The 21,764-nt window shown below is 48.7% G+C and overlaps 1 protein-coding gene across 1 annotated transcript; it reads right to left on the minus strand.

The window, feature by feature from the left end:
• LOC100679233 (cytokine receptor) lies at positions 1-21,303 on the minus strand. Its single transcript, XM_008204412.4, has 17 exons — positions 20,464-21,303; positions 12,066-12,317; positions 11,617-11,916; positions 9,771-10,082; positions 9,473-9,630; positions 8,788-8,959; positions 8,388-8,699; positions 8,146-8,297; positions 7,531-7,953; positions 6,908-7,376; positions 6,589-6,735; positions 6,409-6,499; positions 6,257-6,326; positions 5,732-6,161; positions 5,425-5,654; positions 4,844-5,352; positions 1-4,756 (listed from the first exon to the last, which is right to left on the minus strand). Exons 2-17 carry the CDS (start codon positions 12,313-12,315, stop codon positions 4,432-4,434), a joined length of 4,350 nt encoding a protein of 1,449 aa, XP_008202634.1. The 5' UTR covers positions 12,316-12,317; positions 20,464-21,303; the 3' UTR covers positions 1-4,431.
• Positions 21,304-21,764: the final 461 nt, after the last annotated feature.

Raw genomic sequence — 21,764 nt, forward strand, 5'->3', positions numbered from 1 at the left:
TCAAATACAAATGTCGTATATTTCATTAGGTACAATAACTATAAAGTAGAGGCTCTCTCTCTCCAAGCTCGCGCCGTACTCGCTCTTGAATCCACTCTGCAATTATCGGATGGTAAGTATTAACGGAACGGTTCGGTTCGAGGCCGGCGCGGTTAGTCCCGCGGCCCGCAACGCATCTCGTACGTACAGTATAATTTACTCTTGTCGCTATCGCAGCCGAGTATTGACATCGAAAATACAATTCGCAAAACCTTCGGGCCTCGTAGACGATGCGTGCGCGCGAGCAAGCGCAACGAACCCGCCGGACCCTATACTGAACGCGCAGTTCCCCGGCGTGAATGGCAAGGTTCCATGGCATACCGTCGGCTCTCGACGGTATAACGAACGAGAAATGTCAAAAAAAAAAAAAAAAAAAAGATCCGTGCTGCGCCGCGCAAGGGGCGCAGGGCGAAGACAGGTGGACGTAAAGCTAGCTCGTTCACGCTCACGAGGTAAATAAATAGTAAAAAAAAAAGCAAAAAAAAAAGAAGAGCAGAAGAGGCTCGGTAAAAGTCGGTATTCATACGCAAATACTTCTGTACAAAATAAGCGTGCTCTCCTCTCTCTCTCTCTCTCTCACTCTCACTCTCTCGCGCGCTCTCGTTAATTGTTTCGCATCGCCGGATTCTCTTCGGATATGTGAATTTCCCTCACCCTCGTCGTTATTACAACATATAGGTATATTTACATGAATAAAGAAAATCAAAAAAGTCCATCGTTCGCGTGCTAGTGTGTCTTCGGCAAAAATCTCATTGCACGAAAAAAAATACGTCGCAGAAAAATCTAACGTTCGTTAAACATTCGTTATCACAACTTTGAACACCGCTGCTAGCAGTTCAATGTCTTTTCGCGATTGGCGCTAAATCGCCGTAACAATTACAAACATCTTGTCCTGGCCGTATTTTACACGCAATAGTCGTCATTTTAAAATTTTTTTTTTATTTTTCTTTTTTTCGCATAATGCAGCTAACACAATTTTACTCTAATGTCATTTAAGACTTCTTTCTTGTAGGAATAGTCCAGTCTCTCTCATTCGATGAGCAATTGATCGACAGTTAAATCTTTCTAAAAAAATTTCTTAACTATTTTCATAAGCAGCGGTGTCATTGTAATTTCTTACTTTTTTTATTGTTGTATAGCAGTAATAATAGTTGAATGCAGTAATAAAATACAATATAATATTTATATAATAGGCACCTTAATCAACTATTCACTATTTAACTAAATTATACAAAGTCTGCGCGTTTGATTACATAAAAAATCTGAATACACAGTATACTTTCTTACTTCTTTCTTTTACATGCGCGCGCTCTTTCACATTTGTACACGGTATACAGTCGCACATTACATTTGCACTTATATTTAATTTTTTCACATAAGGCATAAATTCAATAGAGTCGTGTACATAATTTATAACTGTACGGCTTACCGAGAGAAATGTCTTATGCTCTTTTACATCCGCCCCTCTCTTTCTCTCTCTCTCTCTCTCTCTCTCTTTCGATTTCTTGCATTTCATAACTTAACTATTTTCATATAATACTCGCCCTCTACATATCCCCTCTAAATTTCTCCTTATTTTCTCTCATCTCATATCTTAAACACTAACGAATATAATAGATATCTTTTCTCCTTCTCCTCTGTCGCGTGCAATAAAGTACTTCTGTTATTTATAAATATTTAACAAAAATAGATAATAATAGCTCGGATGTTATGTACAATAGAGAAAAATACGTAAAAAAACCTAGGATGCACAGTTGACAGTTTCGCTTTTCACATTACTTTTTTAATCCTACCGGACGGTGTGTTCGTGTGTATAATATAATTGTGATACAATGCAATCAAAGCTGGTGCCAACAAACGAGTGCCTCGTAACCCTTATTACGTTTTTTTCTTTTTCTTTTTTCTTAACTCGACAAACTAGTTTGCCTTCTCGCGAAATTGACGTGAAGCTTGCATTCGCTCCCTTCTCCTTTTTCTCCTATTTCCATGATTACAAATATAAATAATTAATCTGCGAGTAAAGTATATAAGCTCGTTTCTAGAGCACGAGGTTAGTAACCCCTTGAATCGGGCTTCCTACTTCCATGCTATTTTTCATTATATATTATATACAGTGCCTTGAAAAAATTCACGTAATAATTCTTCTTTATACGCTGGACTCGGTGCATCATCAACGAGTTTCTCTAAACATTTTAACGTATTCAGCCTTCTCTTGAATATAAAATTACTACAATCATTGGAACCAATTGTGGAGATAAAACTATTAGCTTGTCTTAGAGTTCTTCGTGGTTTACAAAATTGGTATGATTAATTAGTGAAAAAACAATTGACGCATGCATGAATAACAAGTTAGAGGAAAAGTTAAATGTACCTCACAAATACGAATGGAAACTCGTCGATTACATGGGCTTTAATGACTAGCTTAAGATATTATGCGTACATGCATTAGATTCTTTGTGTCGACATTTTCGTACTCTGTGATACTATGTTTACTAACGAGCTGTACAAGACAAATTGTCATTTGATTTGAATTTTGAACAAATAAAGAGTGACAATATAAAGAAAATTATGAAAAAATATTGAAAAATCAGTATAAATAAAAAAAAAATAATAATAAACAAACAATGATCAGATTTGTAATTTGAAGTATAGCAATCAAAATCGGTACAGCAGTCAGCATCAGCCAAAAGTAGTAAAGAGAAATATTACATGTTTTCCAAGTAGTTTTTCGCTTAATTCTACTTTTAAATTGTAAACAGTAAATGAATACCAGTATGAGAAGGACTCGCCAATCGAACTTGTTGCTTTCTTTCAGGATCGAAAAAGGAAAGCTGCTTGCAGGACACATCTTAAGAGCTAGAAAAGTTTCGATACTCGAATTACGATACAAAAGTCTTTAGATTTGTACATAATTTCGTTTCTGTTTTTTTTTATCGCAAGAACACTGAGTTTAAGCTCTCTCGCCTGATACAAAACGTAATCATACGAAAGGCGAGAGAAGCTTTTCGACGATTTTCTCTTCGCGTCAAGAGTCCTTTTTCTGCTTCATACGACGCTCACTTAGTTTCACGAGAAACTGAGCACAATTGACACTTCGTTGTTTCTATATTACATATTATAAGTGTTTGCAATTAATAAAAAAAATTGATGGTTAATTTGCGATGCGAATAAATTGAGGATTACAATTTGTTAAAATATGTCTTACGTAGTTTACGTCTTCCGTTATATTTTACACTGCTCAATTTTTTTGAAAATCTATACAAATTTTGGCAAAATAATAATCAAGAGTTAATAAACAATTATTTAACAAATCGTAAACGTCAAGTTCAAATATCTTAAAATTAAGCAAGGCAATACGAATCAACAAATTCACAATTCATTCACATCAACATGTCTTGGAAAACCTTATCTACCGCTATACTTTGCTCGAGATGAGCAAACAAAGAAATAACGATTAAATAAAAAGTTTATTATTCTTAGTCTTAAAAGGTTATTTTGTTAAAGTATAGTTTTGTAATTCATCTTTAAAGCTATATGATAAATGTCGTAATTTCAAAGAAATATTATTCGAATACATAGTCTTACAGATGAATTCAAACCAGTTTAATAAAATAATCAGTGTCGATATAAATAATTTATTTTATGTAGCTCATTAACGTCAGTGTGTTTCGAGTACTATTGAAAAGAAAAAAAAAAGAAAAAAAAATTAGTGAACTATATTACGATAAACATTTAAATCCATTAAGCATTTAATTTGTACTTTAACTCTTAATCCAAATAAGTGCTAATAGGCGAAGTTAAAGTATCTTGTAATTAGAGTATTTATACCACACTGGCTTTCGATAATATTGCTACACAAAGTCGACGTTAACGTTTTTACACACAAATTATGTGCTTCTATGACAAGAACTGCTGAAGTTTTGTGTAGGCGCAGAAAGTGCTCTATCGCATTCTTTGCTAAAATGTATAACCTACGACTAAAAATAAACTCGCGGAAGAAGGTAAATTTATAAATTCGAGAATGCTCTATTGTCAGTAAAAACACGACTAAAACAACAACTTTGACAACTTTAAGTATAAATATACTTAACAAAAGATAAATAGATTAAATATCGATTCTCATGATTAAAAGTATGTTGGTTAAATCTACCGCAGTTCCACAAGTGTTAAGCAAATTCTCAATTAATTAACGTTGCTTGATTGCCCGCTAACCTAACGCTATATACAGAAGAAAACCCCAGCAGTTCTCAGACTTGAAACACGTCGGAACACTAAAGTACTGTACACAAAAAAAAAACGCCAAAAAAACAAAAAACAGCAGAGACCTAGCAGTCAATCAGTGCCCAGATTCTCGTCTCACTTCTCCCCACTTATGAGGAAGCACATGGGCTTTCATTGGAGCGTCCGCGGCACTACCGCGACTTTGCTGTATTTCTGATCATCGACACTTGCCGGCAGAGGCTTGTTCGCAAAGCGTGAGGCTGGCGCAGTCTTCTGCTCGGGCAACGTCACATAGCCCGACGAAGTGGTTTTCGTAACTGGTTGGGGTGACTGTGCCTGAGCACCAAGATCGGTCAGGGATTCCGTCGATGGGGTCTCGTTACCTGGTTGCTGCTGCTGCCAGCAAAGGGTAAACGTCGAGGTCGGCGAACTCGCCGAAGAAGCCGTCGACGATGGTTCATCATCTTTTGTATCGAGATCCAATGATGGGTACAGACTGTAGAAAAATAAACGTTTCAAATTATTTACAACCAGCTTTTTTATGCTGTCATATAATTGATCAATAAGGCAACAATGTACTAACCCAACTGTTTCGTGATCATCAATACTCGGAGAACTGGAAGAAGCCTCGAGCTTGGGTTGCTGGAGCATTTTGAAAACAGAACTTGCAGGGGTGGAACTACCATTGCTCTTGGCCTCGGCGCTGGGCATGATTGAGCTTACAGGTATGTAAGGCTTGTGGGCTGTCGACGTTTCCGCAGAGGGTGCAGTTTTTCTTGCCGTTGTTTCAGAAATTGAGGCCACCGTCACGTAAGGCTTCGAATCCGACTGTGACGGAGCGGCGGCTCCTGTGGGAGTAAGCTTGCGACCAAGTTCATCGGCTAGCGAGCTCTGAGCGAAGAAGTTGGCCTGTGGCAACTGACCCGTCGGTTTTCGCCTAGAGTCGAGGAAGCCCGTCTGCACGTACGGCCTCGACAGTTTGTCCGATTGTTGAATCTGGGATTGAGTCTGTGACTGTTGCTGTTGCTTCGACTTGTCGAAGCCCAGGTTGTCGAAGACTCGTAATGCCTCAAGTTTCCTTTTTGGGTTATCCTACGATTTACGTACACGATGTAAAAAATTTGTTTATATTAGGTTTTCTACTTCGCTTATGCGGGCACATACCTTCGAATTTTGTTCGAGTGAAACGAGGCTCACGTAGGGATTCGTCGAAGGTTTGTTTTCAGATTCAGTTTTAGCCTTGACCAAAGAGAGCGACTCCTCTTCGGACTTGCAGCGCAACGGCGCTTTGGAAATGACGCCTACAACACTGTAACTACCGGTAGCTAGGGTATCTTTAGGAACTGGGCTCGGATTACTCGACATCTCTTCCGACGATGGCATGCTGATGTATCCTGCAATTGCAAAGAGACGTGAGAACCGTTTCGCGTGTATAGAAAACATAAGAAAATTAAAATAAGTTATGACTTACCTGTGGAGGACCAGGTTTGCTGCGAGGTAGCATAGCCTATATTATCGCTGAGATTGGGCGTGGACCTGGCAAGCGAGAGCGAGTCTGCAGGCGGGGCGCTTGGCATAATTAGCTCATTCGACCCTTTTGCTACTTTGACGTAGGGATCCCACCGAGTAGCGGTCTCGTGGTTAGGCTTGGATGCGCCGGCGACGTTTCGTTGTCGCAGGCTCGACGACTCCCAAGCGGGTGAGGAATTCGTCGTTGACGCTGTAGTTGCATCGATTATCAACTTCTTTGAGAGAACAGGGTCGACCTCAGCGCCGCTGTCACTCGATACATGCGAATCCGAGGTGAGCGACGATGTCACTGACTCCTGGCCGCTTGAGCAACCACTCGAATCTGCCGACGACTGACGTGTATGTTGGTCGCCCGATTTTTGAAGAAGTTTCTGCAGATAACAAATTTTGGTAAATATGATATTAAAAAAATTAACATCATACTCAAACAATCTTCATTCCAATTGACAAATTTCCAACATCTTACCATGTTTGGTGCTAATCCAGGTGGAAGTTTGACTTCGACGTCTTGCATCGCTTTGCACTTGAGCCACACTCTGTAACAAAACAAATTGTTTAAATTATATAATAGGTTTCTTGAGTATAACATATTTCATCTCTCTTGAAATTTCTAATTACCTTTTGGAAGAATAAGCGACGCAAAATACAAATGCAATACCACATATACTGCCAATGACCCAGATGATAATCCATACGCGATATGACGGACCTGAGTGAAAGCGAATATTTTAATTTCAAAATATTCAATGAATAAATAAATATCATCCAATCATCCAATAGAAACATAAAATAGCTTACCATCGCTAAAGCAATTGCCTTCGCCGGCATCGGACCAATTGCCAAATAGGTGTTCGCCATTCGGAGCGACGTTGACTGCCCTGACTTGGAACCTGTACAGTCTCTCTCTACCAATGGTTTTGCAATCGGGAATCGACAATGAGGCCTCTGCAAAAACAGACACAAAACAAACGCATAATTAGCCGATGCCGAGTCATTTTTGTAATCTAAATATTTCTGATATTCGATCAATTATTGTTGTCTATCTATATTTCCTTTTCAGTATAGAAGAGAATCAATTCAGTTTCAAAACAGCTGAATAAAAAAAATATACACAAACCTTGAGTAGTAGTATTCTGAATCTCTCCGTCGTTGCTCTTGATCTGGTAATAATCAAGTAAACCAGCAGGCTGGTGAGGCTTTGCCCATTGTACTTTAACCTGACTGGAGTTGAAGAATCGAACGGTTGGAGGTAGTATCTTGTTAGGCACGCCGATAGACGTAAGGGCATAGACGGGTGGCGATTCAGCGCTGCAATCTACCGTACAAGCGGCCACACGCACGCTGTAGTTACGATGGGCTTGCAGTCCTTGAAGCTCGATATGCGGCACCTCCTCGACCTTCTTTGCGTGCTCGTTGTAGTGCACGACATAGTAGCGTAGCACACCGTTCATCGCTAGCGGTTCCTTCCACTCGACGAACATTGTCGTGTTGGTGACGTTGCGTACAACTACGTCGCGAGGTGGTTCGCTTGGTGGCGACTCCAGGGTTGTATTATACAAGGGGTCGCTATGCTGGCCTTCACCATTCTGTGAAACGAAAAAATGATTTATTTTAAAAAATGAAGCAAGTAGTCTCTACTTGTTTCTCGAATCGCGAATTAGACTAATAGGATTTGATGCAAAGGGTTGCAAGATATCACGTATCATCGTAAAGAGAAAAAAAAGTAGCGCCTAAGCCTACCTTGGTAAGAACAGCCACGGCGATCATGTAAGTCGTGTATGGCTTCAACCCTGTAACTTCTCCCCTGATGGTGCTCAAATCGGCTTTGATGGTGGTGTTAAGCTTTGGACCCTTGCAGTTGAGATTGTAAGGCGAGACGATCGGACAGTAGTAGATCTTGAAGCCCTCGACGATGCCTATGCGGTCAGAACAGTCGAGCTTCCAGCCGACCTCAATGACCGTCGAGCCGATGCGATTTATCCAGACGGTTTTCATCTTGCCCACCACCTTGTTATGAATAACCGTGCACGAGGCCCACATCATACCGCTGCTAGCGCGCTCAGTGTTTGCTGAAATAGCAAACTGATAGACCTTTCCGGGATCCGGCACCGTCACGTTGAACACTAGCGTTGACTTCGAAACATGCAGCCAGTCGAGATAGCCCTTTAAATTCATAGGAGAAATGTGTTAAATCAACATCGTAAAATGAAGCAATTAAGAGAATACGAGCATTTACGAAATGTTCTTGTTTGCCTGAGAGCCTTATCTATCTCTTTGCATGTGAAAAATGCACTGATAACGTTCTCAAGAAAAATCGATCAACGACTTGCACGAAATCGTGTGTGAGGCACTTACTTGGCATTGATAAGGACGATCTCGGTCGTTCTCGCACCAGAAAATAGTGTAGTTCTTTATCTCGTCGTCGCCGCCAACCGGGGGTTTCCAAGATAACTCGTACAGTCCGTCGTCAAATGCAATCTTGGTGAAGGACACCGGCTCTCTCGGCACTAGACAAATAGAAGCCACATTAAGGTTACTTCCACGGAGGCGTCAAATGCAAAAACAATATTATTTGATTTTTTATTCGCCGAACTTACGTAAGGTGCGGCTGGGCACATAAATGCGGGCAGGCTTGTCCAATATGCCGACCTCGTTACTAGCTACGATCTCGAAGCGATAACTGCTGTGATGGCCCAATCCGCGAAACTTGGCGTAGGTGCGGGTCGTCTCGTTGGGTGCGAGATAGACTCGTTGCCCGTTCTCCTCGACGCGGGACACCTGGTAGCGGAAGTTGTTGCCATTTTCGAGGTACGCTGGAATCGACTGCCAGTACAGATAGATATCTCGATTCATGTTGTTCTCCGTGACCTCGAAGCATCCTACATCCGCGCGCGGCGATTGGCCCGGCACTGAAGAAAAAAAGTTCAAATTTTAGTTTTAACAAGCAACAGGTGAATAAATTTATCTTGAGTAAATAAAGCAAGAAGCAAGTCTTACCTCTGGCGGGTGTGCGGAAAGTAACATCGCTGAAGTTGCCCCACTTGTCCTCGCCAATAGCCACCGCGCTCTTCATGTACACCCGGACGTCGTATATCGCGTTGGCGTACTTCAGTCCCGTAAGGTTGTAATACCTCTTGTTGTTGTGCGGCTCACCCGTGATATTAATTACCTGCAACAGCATAATCAGGAAATCATCAGAAAACGTTTTAAAGCGCGCAACGAACAGAGCAGGCACTCAGCAGAAAATCAAGTTTTCTAGCGTAGAAGCAGGCGACCCGATTTCTCGGCGCATCAATTTGCCTTATCGGGCGGAGCGATGCTTTTCTAGCTTTTCCACGAAACCCGGCACTCAGACCTCCTCGAAAATCGTAAACAGCGGGTTTACGCAGAAGAGCCGGCGCAGTGCATAATCGGACTATTGAGTACTTGTAACGCAATTATCACGGGGAATGTCGTTTATTTGGTGATCGACCAATTCAACAAGGCCACCGTACTGGTAAAATACGCGCGACTCAGCTATTCTCGGTACGAGTTGCGAAGTCGTTTGAAATGTTCAACAAGTGCTGTTTACAAAACAAGATTGTCGTAGGGGCGGGTTTTACCAGTAGTTTGTAATAACAATTATATGTATATTATAAAAGTCGCGGAATGAATAACTCGCAGCACTTGATTTCGCAATTACCTGCCACGTATCCCGGCTGTCCCACTGGCTCTGGTGAGCAATCCGGTGGTGAAGTCCCGGTGGAAAGTTTTGCATGGGGAAGGAGACGATCCAGTGCAGCATCGCACTGTCGAGCGTCTTGTTAACCACCGTCAAGTTTGCTGGTTTGGCCGGAATCACTGCGGAAATAAAGCAGGGCTTATGAACATTTCTTGTAGCTTTGAGAGCATAGCTACAGAGAACTCAAAACATGTGCATGCCATTTTTAGTTGAATTCCAGCACAGTATAAGTGCAAGATGATAAAACGAGAAAACTCACCATGAGCAAAATGATGGAACTTGTAAGAGCCCGTCCAGTTCCCAAGAACGTTCTCGGCGGAGAGGAAGAAGGTGTAGTACTCATAGGGCTGCCTGTAGATGGGATTCGTGGAGCCGCTCCAGCGACAAGTATTCTTGTATTTGTCTATGTCTGGCGGACAGGGGTAGAGCTTGCGACCTCCCGCGCGACCCGGCAGCTTAAACGTGATCGAGTAGATGGTGTCCACGTAGTTGTGTGGCGGATCCCAAGTACACGTCAAGTTCTCCCAGTTCTGGGAGGCGCAGTTGAAGTTGCGAGGTTCACTTGGCTTGACTGTTAACAGGTGATCAAAGCGAACGTAAAGAAACTAGCTTCTTCTAGTTATGGAAAAATACTCGTCGGCGCCGTGACGAAGCTTATAAAAAATGTTGAGAAATCGTCCCTAATGAGCGGCTCTTGTCCCTCTTGCGGGTAAGAGCTGTCGCCGATGTCACTGCGATTTTCCAGTAAATTTGAGCGGATTGATGCATTTCGAATCGTCGATGAAAAAACTTTCACGCAGCCATCAACTGGCGTTTTTTGGTTCTTAAAAAAAAAAAAAAACAAACAAAACAGCGCAAGTCGCGGATGAATAACCGCCCCGAAAAGTCGTGCAGCAATATAGTTGGCATTCCCGACTAGCGCGTCACTCAGTACCACGAGAGAGTGACGTATACGCGAGTTATCTCTGCTCTGTGTCTTATGGAGCAACACGTGTGGAGCCCGGCGATAAAAAAGGCTTTCGCAGTCATCGTCTGCTGGTGCCCACGAGCCTCTTTATACATGCACGCGACTGTCATGTAAGTGGGGATCTTCGATTTTACGTCCTACGAGGAGGAGGAGGAGGAGGAGGAGGACGACGACGACGACGACGAATGTTTATTGAAACGCGGCTCGACTGACTTCCGAGTACACGCGCTGCAGTCGCGAGCGATCGGCTTTTCGGGGAAGCGCTCGATAAGAGATCTTATGACTTATTGAGAGCGCGCGAGGGAGCGGAGGCCTAGGCCGAGGCTCTCGACGAAAAACGATTGCCAGCAGGACATTTGCGCCGTCATTTCGTATTTTAGGGGAATGATTACCGAGCAATTATCGCGCACATTTTCTCTAATCACCCATGGGAGAACTATACCTCTAGCCGGACTTTATTTCTCATTTTCATCGAATTAATTGGCTGCGCTACGCTCCCGCTAAATTGAATTACTCGAAAATTTATTAATCAATATGAAATTATCGATTCGGCTGGTTATTAGCGCGCAAACTCCAAATTTGAAAATCAATCGCGGAAGCTGCTTTCGCAAAACAAATCCGATATCGTTGTAATAATGAGTTGCGTTAGTACTGTCTGGCGAGCGCGCGATTTCGCGAGCAAAGAAATACATAAATATACAATGAAATTATAAGCATAGGTGCGGTTGCATCGAGCGATCGAATTTCTCACGCGAAATTACATAGACTGAAAACATTTTGCCGACTCTCGATTGGTCGCTTTGCGCGTGCAGTGAAAAAAAAATCCGTCGACTCGAGCTCGGAAGAAAACATTTTTTATTCGATCGCGCGACAGTAGAGCTAGTGGCAGGATCAATGCTCCGAGTGTTTACTAGCTTGAGATGCATTATTAAAGCGTTCTCCGCAAATTGCGATATAATTAAAGTAACGCGGGAGTGCGGCGAGCCCGACAAAGGGAATAGTCGATCGGGCTTGAGATAAAATATTCACGACTCGAGCGTCGACTTGACGAGTGGAACTGCTGCCGCCGCTAGCTTCGAGGTAATTACGGAATGGATAGGCGATATAGACGTAAGACAGGAGATTATGCAGGACTTACATCCGACGACGACCTTGTTGAGACAGACCGCCTCGTAGTCCTTGTCGTAGCTCTCGTCGAGCCTGAGCTTGCAGTAGTACATGGCGTTCTCGGGGGGCGGCTCGCTCACGTCCAGCCGTATCGTCGTCTCGTTGACGACGCTGATGAACTCGGGCTCGACCTGGCGCTGGCCCTTGAAGAAGACGAGGTCCGACGAGTTCTTGCCCGGGAACGCCGAGTCGACGAACGTCTGGTTGAGGATGCAGAGGACGTGCAGCGGGTTGCCGTGCTCCAGGACGATGTCGCCCGCCGGCCAGGTTCCTGCGCCACAGAGAGAAAGATCACGAGATGCATAATTGAAGAGAGCGCAGAGGACGACGGCCCGGCGAAAAGTGCGCGCATCAAATATAGATGTATTTATTAAGGAGTCCCGCGAGCGCGCGCGAGTCGACGTTCGGAGGCAGACTCACGTCCTGGCGTCTTGAGGCCGATGGCGCAGCGCTGCGAGTCCAGGGCGAGGCAGCTCGTGGGCGGGCCGAGCAGCGAGCCGAGCAGCGCGAGCAGGAGCAGCCTGCCGCCGAGAGACCTCCGAGTTGGCTCCATCGTTGAGCCGATGCTTCCGCTGCGACTGTCAGCGCGGCACTGTTCCTCTAGCTTCCGCTGGTGCTCTCTCTCGGAGCTGGAGCCGGCATCGCACTGCGGCAGCTCTCCTCTTCCCATCACTGCAACAGAAGGAAAAAGCCAGCGATAAGATCGGCCGCGATAAGGGAGGCCTGGCCTTAGCAGACTGCGGTACTGTGCGCCGAAAGCCCGGGCCGGAAAACCTCGCGCTCGGCTTTCTCCAGTGCAGCCCTCCGCAGGCTTCGCTCGTCAACGAGCTCTTTGTGAAAAGCCGACGCGCGCGTTTTCCCTCGGGCTCTCGCGAGCGCCGGTGGGGGATTATCTCGAAATTAAGCGATCGGCGATTGAAGCGGTAATTTATTGGGGACGCCGCGCGCAGCGGGGGAAAGAGGCGAAACGCGTGGAAGCCAAGGCAACAACGCGATCGAGCCTCGAATGAATAATTCATCGGGGGAGCGCGTGGGCGATTTTTGCCACTCCCGCAGCTTTATAAATCCCCGAGATCGAGAATCCTCTTCCTCTCCCTATCTCAAGCTGCGATCTCGCACGAATCAATAATGCATGCTCTCTCGAAAGACTCGGAGAAAGATATATATTAATTGATGAACGTTCGCGGAAACGCCGCGGCGCGCACTTTTCCCACCCCCCAGTCGCGGCCGCTTCGCTTTTTCCCGTAAAAAATCCTCGGCTTCCTTTTTCTCCGCACGGAGCGCGAGATACGGCTCTCCGAATGCGTAATCCGTCGGCCGTCGAGAGGCGCATTGAGTGGGTCACGTGTGCGCTCGAATATAAAGACGGGCCTTATTATGCGCCGCGCGAACAGCCGTCCTCTCTGTGTGTGTGTGCGTGCGAGAGTACAGATACGCGGAGCGCCTTTCGTATTCCCCCTACAACACTTGTTTTATCATCGTCGGAGGCGGCGTTGCGCGCGAGCGGGAAACCAGAATCCCGCGACGAGAGAGCGGGCCTCGAAATAGGCTCCCGCCGCTCTCTCGCCTATTTACGGGCTTACGTTGAATTCTAATTCCGAGAGAACGTGCTGCACGTGCGCCGACGTTGACGGGCACTTTTCAGCGCGCGGGGAAAAGTCGCGTGGAAACTCGAAACCCTTGACGGCTGTGCGAGAGGCTTTTCGGAATTTGAATTTAAACATCAGATTTTACGGGAGACAGGGCCGGGTTGATTAGCGCCACTCGAGCGGCGCGTATTAATACTACCGCGTCTTACTTAGGATCGAATTCGCGCGCGATTCTCCCGAATGTCGCATTGTTCGTCCGAACAATGCAGCGGGCTTGACTGACGGCGCGCTTTTTATCCGTTTTTATCAATCGCAGGCTCGCCGCCGCTTATCGAGAAATCCGTTCGCCCATTGTCCGGCGCGCGCTCGCGGCTAATAATACAATCGGCCCGCAACTTTTCAACTCTTATCGCGGGAAGGCCGCGCTTGCTCAATCGAAGATGTCGCGACCTCTTGTTGACACTTGTCGGCTCGGGTTGCATCAGTGCCGATCGCGTTCGCGAAAGCGCGCGCGCGACAGCTGACAAGCTGCGAAAAAGAACGGCCCATTGTGCGCCCTTGAAACAATGAAAGAAGCGAACCGACGGCTTTCAGCCTCGACAATTCCTTCGGCCCCGCTCGTTTTTACCCCTCCCATCATTCTCAACGATGGAGCCAACTCGGAGATGAGTTATGCAAGGGGAGCGTTAACGAGGCCGTCTGCGAAATTTGGATAAGTAATATTACCGGAACGCTCCGCGGAAAAGTGCGCCGCGCAAACGCATTCTCTGCAGCGCCGCGAAACAACAGCAGCAGCAGCAGCAGCAGCAGCCGGTAGCCGTAGCACGGAGCGTTTTAGGTGTCTTCCGGGAAGCTGCCGCGCGCGAGAGAGCAGTATATGCATCGGCCCGTCGCGGCTTCGTCGAAGCACGCGTCCCAGGGGTCTTCCCAGAAGCCGAGCAGCAGTTTACCGCGCACATCTCTCCTCTCTCTCTCTCTCTCTCTCTCTCCCGCTCTCGTGCAGCGGAATTTAAATGCCTGGATTACCCGTAGGCTCTCTCGTTGCCGCTCCGTACGCGCGCGTGCAATAATAAACCTTGAGCCAAGACGAGGTTCGCGCGCGAATCGGGGAACGAAGCTTCCATCATATCAGAGAAAATCGACGTCTCGCCGTCACCGCGCCAGGTATAGAGAGCCCCGAAGCTTCGGATAAGGCGAGTCCCTGCGCGCTGCGGAGGAAGCAGGAAGTTGACGAGATGGCCCCGAGATAGGCTATCGGCCGGCGACATCGACTAAGTGCTGCCTCGAGTGCGCCGTGTACTACCCGGAGCCCGCTTTTTTACCCCTCCTCTGCATTCCTTTTGCTCCTGCGACGGAGATGCGTCAGAGCAGGCGCCAGTGGCCCTCGAGAGTCGAGGCGGCAGCGGCGGCTACTTTCCAGGCCTGTTATTAGGTAATAATTTAATCTGGAGCGCGTTCGTTTTTCTGCTAGGCCAGCCTCCCTCTCGAAAGCGTGCGTTGCTCCATATTCGAGAACCGGTCCTTTGCGCTCGCGAGAAATTGTTTGATCCGAGCGAAAATCTCCGTCCCAGGGCGAGAGAGCCATTAGAGGGAGAGCGTTCGTCCTTGCTTGATATACCTGGCGTCGGCGGACCCTCCTCCTTCGTATTTATTTCCCGGAGCCTTTAATTGGCTTCTAAACGGCCGCGGGGATTTTCGTCGTGTTCCGCGCCGATTTATTGCGCCGAGCCGAGATAAGGATGCAAGGCTCTCTCTCTCTCTCTCTCTCTCTTCTGCCTCGTCCCTTTTCCTCCTCGGCTCTACACGCAGGCGAGAGGCCGCTTTTTACTGCAGGCCCGGAATATCGGGTTTTACTATTCACGCGCTGGAATTTTCATGTATTTCTAATGGACCGCCAAGGCTTTTTTCTACGCTCTCTACACGCAGCGACGCGGCGGATTTATCGTTATACGAGCGCGTTAATTGCACCGGTTGCCTCGTCGATCCGAGGATCCTCCTCCTTCTTCTCCTTCTTTTTTGATACTCCCGAGGCTTTTAATTTGCTGCTGCGTCTTATCGGCGAGTTACGTGACGCGCTGAATATTTACAGGTGCGCGCGGAGATCTCGCCCCGATAAAAGCGTATACTCTTTCTCACACACATACACGGGGGCCGTGAACGTAAAAATCCATCCTCTCTATATATTTTGCTTTTACCACATTTCTCGGAAATTCTCTCTCTCTCTCCCCCCGGCTCGGGTTTTAATGTACATTTAAAAGGTGCCGCGGTGATGCGGCATTATTCCCCCCCCCCCCTTCGTTAGCATATTATTTTCATTGCTATTTGCCATTGTTTTGTCATTGTTGTTGTCGTTGTCGACGAGCAAGTCTCTCGAACTGTATAAGGCAGGCGAGAGCAGTCGCGCGCGCGAATTGAAATATCGATCAGGTCGCCGATATCGTCATCGAATAATATTTATTCCGTGAGCCTTCCCAATTTAGAACGGCCAGACGTACATTTCGCAATCGACTTAATGAATGTATGAATTTGCTCCCTCGCGCTGTCGATTCCCTGTTATTGCGCTGCGCCGAGGAAGAGAGAGAGCGAGAATGTATTTTCAAAATTCGGGCGACGCCAATTTTTTGCGACAGTGTTTACGGACTCGCTGCCAAAAAACGGCTCTTTCCAAACGGAAGAAATTGTTCCACTCTATTCGCGCTTACGGCTGGGAGTGAAATATGATCGATCGCCACTTCCTCTCTCTCTCTCTCTCTCAAGCTGAGTAAAATTCGATTATAGCCGAACACACACGGTGACGACACGAAGGAAAGTTTGCCGTGTGCGTGCGCATCACAAAGCGAGAGCGCGCGGCGTCTTTCTTTGTGCAGCCGAAGAAACTCTCTCGCGCGCAGAGAGGCGCGCGTTACACGCCAAACAAACATAGGGACGGAGAGAGATAAGAGCTCCCGATGCCTGCAGACCGCAGATAACTGTTCCTAGGATCATCTAGCGGCGTTTCGCTGTACGGAATAACGGCCGAAATCAAAGTCGGGAGTAAGAGGATCGGTGGTGGCGAGGCCTAAAGCCTCGAGAGAGTATACAGAGAGGAGCATCCATGCAGCAGCAGCAGCAGCTCCCCGTCCCTCTCGAAAAAAGAAGGAGCCTCGGCGAGAGAGCTCGTCTTGCGTGTGCGTGTGCAGCGAACGCGTAGCATAGTCCCTCTCTTTCTCTCGCTAATAAATGCAGCGGCGGCAGCAGGAGAGCCAGGCGCGCACGCGCAGAGCCGAGGAGAGGAGAGGAGCAACCGAAGAGGAAAACACGCGGCAAAGAGCGAGAGAGAGCGAGCGAGCCGAGCTATGCGTTTCTGTAGAAAAGGGCGCTGCGCTCGTAAAGAGCGAGCCCCGGTTATTCGAGCTGCTCCGAGAAAAACAGAGGAGGAGAGGGAGCGAGAGAGACGGAGAGAAGCGCGCGAGAGCGAAGTCTGCCTCATGCTACCGCCGCTGCTGCAGTCGCTGCGGACGAGGAAATTCGTGTCTCTCCCATTTGCGTCATGGGAATCGCGGACCGATTAAGCGAATGAAAACGCTCTGCAGCGCGCGTTCGAGGACTCTGGCGCATATGCGGCAGTGGAGAAGGCGAGCCGCCGCGTGAATGAAAATTAGCCTCCGCTCCCCATCGGGGCGCGCGCGTTTCGCTGCAACGGTGCAGGGGGGGATAATTTTAGCGCAGTCCGCCGACGCCGTGCACGCAGACACGATCAACAAGATCGCGAAGAAAGGAGAAACGTTCTCGCTCCTCTCCTACTTTCCTACAAGCACGCGCTCCCCCCCGTCCGTAGCTAGCGCGCGCGTAGCCGCGAGAGTTTTTAATTAACCGCGGCGTCCATTTTTTTCTCTCCTTCCGCCTCTTGTCCTCGCCCTAACGAGCTCGCGCGTATTGAAATTTCCACCGCGGACGCTTGGATTTCGGCGGATTTCCGAGCTGCCGTCGCGCCTCGGTGTTTTGCCTCTCCCTCCCCCCCCCCCTCCCGTCTCTCTCTCTCAGCCTCCGCGTGTCTCAGCTGCGGAATGTCCCCGCGACCGGGATTCGGGGAACTGGCCGACGATCTTCAATTAATGCTACACGTCCGATGTTCCCGCTTTCGTTGCTTGCTTTTCTCCTGTTACCTGTGCGCGAGCGCGCGCGCGCGCGAGCGTTGTGATGCTACTTTCTTATCGCGGCGAATTCGAACGTGCGCTTTTCCAATTTCGAAGCGATCGAATGTACGTGTCGGCGTGAAAGCTTTTTAATTACCGAGAAGTCTGCCGCCGCCGGCTTGACTGAATTATGCCTTCGCGCATTGACAGTTCCATTTGCTTTGTCGAGCGTGACGGACGAACAATTATTTTCCATTTGATTGGATTAAACCTCATAATTAATCGCAGAGCGCGCGTTTCCACGAGAACGATCCGTCGAAAATAGACCGATTCGATCAGCCCGCGCTATTGCCGAGGCCACAAAGTAGCCCTAACTCGCCGCGAGAGAGCTGGGAGAAGAATAGAAATCCACGTGGGAAACGAAACGCTGCTCGACGAGAACCTGTGCCCCGGAATCTATTAATCTCCCCCTACACGTGTGCGCGGACGCGTCGCACCTGCGGATCACGGGGCGGCGCGACAAATTTACGAATCTTCCCCTCCGTAGCCGCGCGTGATCGCAAGAATGAACGCCCGGCATAGAGCGGGCCTGTGTCTATGCGCTTTGCGCGAGAAAACCTCCGAGAAAACTGGGAACCGAGGAGCCGCCGCTGCCTGCCTACAGCCTCTGCTGAAAGTACTGCCTCTTCCTCGGCTTCCTCTGAAGGGACCTTTGTGCGCTGTTTTTTTTTTCCAAGGGGAACGCGTCGGGATTTAAATAGACTAGAGTTGGAAAGGTGCAGTGCGCGGCGACTGGGTGGGCTTTCCTCATCGGGCGTTACTTAATGCTATCGAACTTTTTCCACACAACGATTATTAAAGCGATCGTGTTTTTGAATTGGCTCGCTGGAGTTACGAGGCTCGCGATCGATTATACCTGCGACGGGTTGTCTATCTCTCGACTCTGGGATATGCTAATCCGGTTCAAGGAACGACCCGGCGACTCGTTGTTTTCTATAGGTATGTACACACACACACACACACACACACACAGCGAATGGATGGCCGCGGGCGCTCGGTTTCCTCGTAAATAAAAACGCCGAGCTCAATGGCGCTTATTTTCCAACTCGATGGAGCCAACTCGCTCTCGCAAGAGACAATGGCTAACGCTTTTCGGAAATTCAAATTTGCCCAAGCTCCGGAATAAGCTAACGAAAGAGTGTATGCTGGAGAAGACAGTCCGAGTTTCGAAGCGGCCTGTACCTGCAGCGCCTCTCGGAAGAGGCGAAAGGGAGGGTGTACACTGTGTATAGAGTATACCATACACGAAGCATCGGTTCCTTCTCTCGCTGCAGGCCGCATTTTTTCCATCACGAGCTCTCCGCTTTTCCCCGCGGTGCGCGTGGGGTGCGCATGTGTTGCCCGGATTTTTGGGCCCCGAGCCTTTGTGCACACATTGGCCCATCGGAGAATCTGTTCAAGGAGTGGTTGGGTCCTGATGAGTTACGCGCGCCGCCGTACCCGAATTTCCGCCGCCTTTGTGTCCGCGTGTTTACACTCTCCCGGAGACGCATCGAGGCATTTATTTTTGTTTATTGCGTCGAAATCGCTGTCGAGGTGATCAATAACGCGATAAGGGCCGCGCGCGAGATTCCGCCGATTTCGAAGCTCGGCGAGCGCGAAAATGCGCATAAGCGACACGTGACACGGTCGGACTGTTTATCGGCGGCCCGAGCGATCGAACCTCCGCTGTTTATCTATGAATTTATTTATAATTTGCTTGCCGATAGACTAAGCGCGCGTTTGCCTCTGCTCACTTATGCATCGTACAGAGTCTCTGCCGATAACGACTTTTCAAGCGCTTTCGCGTTCGAGAACGAATATTCGATAGCCTCCGTATAGGGTCGAGTAAATATTTGCGATGATTTCCATCCCGGAGATTACTCGCGCTCCGCAAGTATGCCCTCGAATTATGCATCAGCGGCGACACTCGCACTGCGGATAGCAGCGCGATATAGAGGGAATACAAATGGGTACGAGATAAGAGCAGCTCCAGAAGGTTAGTTTCTTAATAAGAACTGCAGGAATACGCAAGCCGGGCATTAGCCTCTAATCAAATCAAGCCGTTTACCTCCTTCCTTTGCCCTCGCGAGCTCCGAGGGGTATTTCGCGCGAAACGGCAAGCTCATTCGATTATTCCGATGCGCCGAGCGGGAAAAGTCAATAAACGCGAGCGAGAGCGCTCGGGGAGAAAAAATTGCATCGATTTTTCAAGCGAAGCGCTCAATTGATTAAAGCGCTGCAAGACTCGGGTCCCGGGAATTCCATATTACACTAATCAGCAGCGGCAGCGGAATTTTCTCCGACTGCGCGTCGAAATTTCGGTCTTTTTTCTCTCGGAGCAGCTTCGCGCGACTCGCGAAAGGAGGCAGCACCGTTATCGCCGTGTTTTCAAAGGAATCTCGCGTTCCCGGTAAGGATAAGAATTACTACACCTTATCGCGAGAGCATCATCGAGATTCTCGGCCGATTGATTTAATTAGCCATCAGCCGAGCCGCTATGCGTGCATCGGCTGGCCCTCGTAAACGGATGGCTTAATTAAACGCGCGAGCGACGATTGTTTTGATGCCGCCCTTCCTCTTATTTATTATGATGATGAGGTCGAGACCTTCTGGATAGTTTTTGCCACTCTCGAGCAGCCGATTCAGAGAAATCGCGCGCGGAGAGACCTTCGGACGAATAGTCAATTTCTAATCCCCCCATCCCATCGGGCCGATTATCAGCAGAACGGTAGCAGCCGAATTCAAAACAGGCCAGTGCCCGAATGTATATAAGTAACCATACGTGCTCGAGGCAAACAGAAAAGCGGGCCGACTCGTGTTTGTCCCTCTCGACAAACATCGGTCTCGCTCGGCTGTAAGGGTCAACAACTGTTCCGTCGATTGATAATCCAATAACATACGCGCTTGACGTAAGAATTTTCCGGGAAACGCGCTCTCACGCACACTCGCGCACACGGAGCGAGCGCTGTTTGCTCGGCATACAGTAGGATATTACGGCGGCGAATGCGCGACGGTGGCGCGCGAGGAGTCGGCACGTCTCCGCGGAGCGAAGGAAAGTAACGAGTTACTCACCCTGAGCAGCAGGTGCCTTCGGCACTTTGTCCCCCGTCGCATAGTCCGCGTAGCTCCTGGCCGCAGATCCTGGCTACGCCGTGTGGGTCTATCCCTCTCTCTCTCTCTCTTACTTCGCAGTCCGCTACAGCCCGCACTCGATCTCTCTCTCTCTCTCTCTCTTTCTCTCTGTCTTTGTGTGCCTCTCGCGTCGTCTGTGCACGGGCGCACACAGTGTATGTATATACGTATCTCTCGCACTCACACTCGCGCGCGCGCGCGCGCGTCTTCTCTCCTGCTGCTTACTCACTCGCTGCACTGCTCTCGATGCGATCCGAAGGAAGGTGGCTCGACGAGAGCGCAAGTAAGTATCGCGTTCCACGCACTGTGACGAGGGAGCTGTTAGCCGAGCAGAGCAGAGCAGCTACGAGGGCCGAGTGTCGCGCGCCATGTAGGTAGCTAGTGCGCCGCTCCTCTCGCTATGGCGTCTCCGCGCCGCGCTCGCGACGGAGACGTGGGTACCTACACCTACGCGCGGTCCGCGAGCCACTCTCGAGTCTCTCGAGTCTCGGTCGCACTGGTCGCGTCGGCTGGCCTCTCGGGCCCCCTCGAGCACCGGGGCCGTGGCAGTCGGTCGGGAACGCAACGAGCACGGGACGCGCCTGCCCGAGAGGTTAGATTATTATGTACAGCTTGCGCACGGACGGATATCTGGCGAGGCGAGCTAACGCAGCAAGTGACTGCGCGGCGGACTGCTGTGCACTGCTGTCGTTCGGGGAAACGCTCTTGCTCGCTCGCTCGCTCGCTCGCTCGCTCCGACGAATTCTCGGTATACCAGCGTCCGCGATCAATCGGCAGTTCTGCCAACCTCGCGCCGCTGCCTGCTGATGCTCGCTCGCGCTCCCTCTCTCTCTCTCTCTCTCTCTCTTTCTAGACCGCCAGTTTCTGCTCGCAGAGCCGATATCGCCATATGCCAGCCTCGGTGCCGAGGATTTGGAAAACCCAAGGAACTCCCGGACTCCGGTTGGGTGCTTGGACCTCGCGAGTCGCGAGGGAGGGGCGCCGAGCCAAGTTCCTGGAAAGCCGAGCGCGCGTACGTCTGCGTCCAGGAATAGCCTGGCCGCGCGTAACAGTGTGCGCCTCGTCCGTGTATCGGGCGCGTGCATGTGGTGGAGAGAGGCGAGGATGAGGACTTGAGGAGTTCCAGAAACGGAGTTTTACGGCTTTACGTTGGCACCGCGGGATCTGCGCGAGCGAGTGTTGTTTTCATTATTTTTTTAGCTCCTCTGGCTCGGAATCGACGGAGAGGTTGGAGTCGATCG

Source organism: Nasonia vitripennis, chromosome 1 (genome assembly GCF_009193385.2).
Source record: "Nasonia vitripennis strain AsymCx chromosome 1, Nvit_psr_1.1, whole genome shotgun sequence".
In the NCBI taxonomy this organism is placed as follows: domain Eukaryota; kingdom Metazoa; phylum Arthropoda; class Insecta; order Hymenoptera; family Pteromalidae; genus Nasonia; species Nasonia vitripennis.

Excerpts from the sequence above, each read along its gene's own strand:
- LOC100679233 (XM_008204412.4), bottom strand. The coding sequence starts at position 12,315 with ATGGGAAGAGGAGAGCTGCCGCAGTGCGATGCCGGCTCCAGCTCCGAG. Across the intron at positions 8,960-9,472 it reads ACAGCCGGGATACGTGGCAG|GTAATTAATATCACGGGTGA; the intron begins GTAATTGCGAAA and ends ATGCTGTTGCAG. Across the intron at positions 8,298-8,387 it reads TGTGCCCAGCCGCACCTTAC|TGCCGAGAGAGCCGGTGTCC; the intron begins GTAAGTTCGGCG and ends CTATTTGTCTAG.